At 32.5% G+C, this 4,181-nt stretch overlaps 1 protein-coding gene across 1 annotated transcript; it reads left to right on the forward strand.

Moving 5' to 3' along the window:
• Positions 1–2,503: 2,503 nt before the first annotated feature.
• Positions 2,504–3,148, forward strand: LOC124887384 (zinc finger MYM-type protein 1-like). Its single transcript, XM_047397006.1, has one exon. The coding sequence runs from the start codon at positions 2,504–2,506 to the stop codon at positions 3,146–3,148; it is 645 nt and encodes a 214-aa protein (XP_047252962.1).
• The last annotated feature ends 1,033 nt before the right edge of the window (positions 3,149–4,181 follow it).

The raw sequence follows: 4,181 nt of genomic DNA on the forward strand, positions 1-4,181 counted from the left end.
AGTGGATTTTAACTCTGTTGTGACCAAAAGGTCAAATCTTTCTATACTTCATCAAAAATAGTCTAAACATGGGTGCATGTAGCACATAAATTCTCAAAACAACAATCTCAATGTGGGTTAATCACCCTTATAGCGATACTTAATCAAAACATTTCAACATTTATGCTTTATATCACAAGCATGCATAATTTATACGAAAATTTGAAAAATTTCAGCCTTTAATCATAATAATAATCTCAAACTCATGGAGTTTATTTTCTAAACATTCAAAATAATCATAGTATCTTGAACAACAACATATGATAAGATTTATCACTTCAAATTCATGATAAAACATGTAAAAATCATGTATCTTTGTAAAATAATGCAAACTTTGGGCACAAGTACGAAAAGGTGTTCTTGTTCATATTGAACACTATAAATAAAGGCATGAGAACTCATATTGAACACACTCGAACACTTTAAAAGACTTAAAAAGTACTTGAAAGAAATATGAAAAATTCTCATCTTTTATTTCTCTTTGTTTATTTATTTTTCTTGCTTTCATCTTTTATATAGTATATTGCACTAACATCAGAAACGGAGCCGAAATTTTTTTCGACAAAAAAAATTACTATTTATATATGATTAAGTATATTTTCTATGTATATATAGTAGAAGGTGAATCTCCTCCAACTAGTTTATGTGTTTACTTTTCCATATGTTTAAACCCTCGATGAAAATTTTAATTTCGCCACTAACAAACATTTGGGTTAATTTTAAGACAAAAGCTTTTTTTGTGTAGGAGAATTAATTTTGTATGATCTTCATAAAATGCAAAATTTATTAATGGAACCCTATACTATTTTTATTTTACTTTGCTAATATAATAACAATAACATATTCAGTATAATTCCACAATTGGGGTTTGAGGATAGTATGATGTATACAAATCTTACCCTACAAAGGTAGTTGTAAGGTCTCTGGGTACAGATATCCTCTCTAGATCCATTGTGGGATTATGCTGAATATGGTATTGTTGTTGTGTTAACGAAATAAAACAAAAATAGTATAACAACAATAACAACAGCAACAACAATATACCTAGTAAAATTACATACGTGAGATCTGAGGAGGATAAAGTGTACGGAGATCTTACCACTACCTCTCCGTAGAGAGGCTGTCTCCAAAAGACCCTCGCTCAAGTATAACAAATCTATAAGACAAAAATAGTAAAAAGCTCAAGTGTGGGATTACACTGGCATGCTATTCTTGTTGTATTAACGGGTAAGACAAAATCCGTACAACAACAATAACATACTCAGTAAAATACTACACATGTGAGGTCTAAGGACAATAAAATATACGCAGACCTTTTCTAAAAGATCCTCGTCTCAAATGTAGCAAATCCATAAGAAAAAAAAAAGTAAAGAGCCCAAGTGTGGGATTACACTGGCATGCTATTGTTGTTTTATTAACGAAGTAAGACAAAACTCGTACAACAACAACAACATACCCAGTAAAGTTTGAGGACGATAAAGTGTACGCAGACCTTTTTCAAAAGACCTTCGACTCAAATATAAAAAATCATAAGCAGAGACGGATCCACGTGGTGCCTCGAGGGTGCACGTGCACCCGGTAACTTTTTAAAAAAATTGTATATATATATGTATATATATCCTACTAAAATATTAATATATTTAACTGTGCACCCTTAGTAATAAAACTTGTGTGGATACACTGGTTTGGAACTCAAATGCTGACTTCCTTCACGCCCAATGTCGCATGTTCGATTCCTGCTGGAGTCATTTGGCTTTTTTTATTTTACTTCTCCTTTATATACATTTATTTAAATGCCCGCCCCTAGCTGGCGGCCACCTCATGACTTTCCCCAATCCTAAGACCCACCCATATTTCTCCCCCAAATTCCAATTTCCATTTCCTCAAATCCCCCCAATTCCAAACTCCCTTATTTCTCCAAATCCCCCCAATTCCAAACTCCTACAAATTAATAGTACCAAAAGAAAGTGAAAGGAGCAATTTTCCATTTGATGCTAAATTGCTAATAGGTACACATTTTCTCTGTTTATTTTTTTTATTCAAGTTTTGGTAATGTTAGTTGCTTTTAATATCTACTTGTTGCTTGAAAGTTGGTGTGTAAAATTTATTTATTTCTTTTTTCTTGTTTCTATTTAAGTTCATGGGATTTGATTAAAAATAAATAAATAATTATTTTTACTTATATTCTTGATGAATTTTTTATTTTGTAGAAATTTGTTATTGATTCTTGTGAATTAAAATGGATAGATATTATTCTCCTCGATCAAGTTCTAGTTTTAAAGATAATTCTCATCGCCTTATAGAATAGTTTGATGTGAATTCACGTAAATCCGATCCCGGGGAAAGAAAACCAATTCATGAATATGACTCTACAATACGAGATCAAGTGAGAAGACAATATATTCAACAAGGGCCTTGTCAACCGATTCTTTCTCAATTTCCTCAAACTAGAATTGGAACGAAAATGTATCGATTTAATTCGACATGGTATGAGGGTTCATATTCTAGGTGGATGGAGTATAGTGTAAAGGAAGATGTTGTGTTTTGCTTGTGTTGCTATTTATTCAAAAATGATTATGTAAAGGGTAATGCGGGTGATTTTTTCACAAAAACCGGCTTTAAGGCTTGGAATCATAATTTGGAGCGATTCCAATTACATGTTGGTGAAGTAAATAGCGTCCATAGAAGATGTTTCAGTAAGATGCTAGATTTTGAAAATCAATCTCAATCAATTCAAGTTGCTTTAAACAAGCAATCTGAAAAAAAAATAAGAAGTGAGCACCGTACTCATTTAGAGGCTTCAACTAACGTGGCAAGGTTCCTCTTGAAATTCGAATTGTCTTTTCGAGGTCACGATGAAAGTGAATACTCCAAAAATAAAGGCCTTTTTCTAGGCCTTTTGGAATGGCTGGGAAAAATGCTTCCCGATTTGAACAATGTTATTTTAAAACATGCTCCAAAAAATGCTATGATGACTTCTTCAAAAATTCAAAAAGATATTGTGAGTGCTTGTGCACAAGAAACCGTGAAAGCTATAATTGATGATTTGGATGGAGATTTTTTTGAAATGTTAGTTGATGAATCCAAAGACATATCACACCATGAATAAATGGTCGTTGCATTGAGGTATGTTAACAAAAAAGGTAAAGTGAATGAGCGAGTTATTGCTATTGTTCGTGTTGGTGATACATCGGCAAAAACGTTGAAGGAAACAATATGTTCTTTGCTTATGAGACATTCTCTAAGTACATCTAAAATATGTGGACAAGGCTATGATGGGGCTAGTGACATGCAGGGAGACATGGATGGTCTTAAAGCTTTGATTTTGCAAGAAACTCCTTCGGCATATTGTATTCATTGTTTTGCTCACCAATTACAATTGACACTTATAGCCATTGCCGAAAAACATTTGCTCATAGATGACTTTTTTTGCTATTATTAGTAATGTGTTGAATGTGGTAGGAGCATCATTTAAGCGCTGAGATCAACTTCGGGATCATCATGCGGAAATGTTGGAGCAACTACTAGAAAGTGGCGAAGTTCAAAGTGGAAAAGGATTAAATCAAGAACGAGGACTTCAAAGGCCAAGTGACACTCGTTGGGGTTCACATTTAAAACATTTGATAACTTTATTGTTTTATTTTCATCTATAGTTCATGTGCTTGATGCGATTAAATATGGAGGCTCGAATTCCAATGATAGATTACAAGGTGGGGCTTTTTTGAGTATGATCAATGAATTTGAATTTTCTTTCTTGCTTCACTTGATGTTGAAGATATTGGTGATGTCCACTGAGCTAAGTGCATCATTACAAAGGAAAGAGCAAGATATTGTCAATGTCATGATATTTCTTGACATTACTAAGAAAAGATTGCAATTGTTGAGAGATGATGGATGGGATTTGTTGACACCTAATTTTTGCCCTCCACAACTACATTTAATCTCGAGTTTCTTCGATTTTCAAATAAAATCACATTAATTATTTTTTCCAAATAAATGCATTCTAAAATAGGTATTTGGGTTAAATTTGTCATTTAAGTGATAATTATATATTTTTCGTATTTGCATATACGAGATTGTATAAATGATGTCATTTAAATGAACATTTTCATCAAAATTGGACTTTAAATTAAGGATTATTT

This window comes from Capsicum annuum, chromosome 9, assembly GCF_002878395.1.
Source record: "Capsicum annuum cultivar UCD-10X-F1 chromosome 9, UCD10Xv1.1, whole genome shotgun sequence".
Classification (NCBI taxonomy): Eukaryota; Viridiplantae; Streptophyta; class Magnoliopsida; order Solanales; family Solanaceae; genus Capsicum; species Capsicum annuum.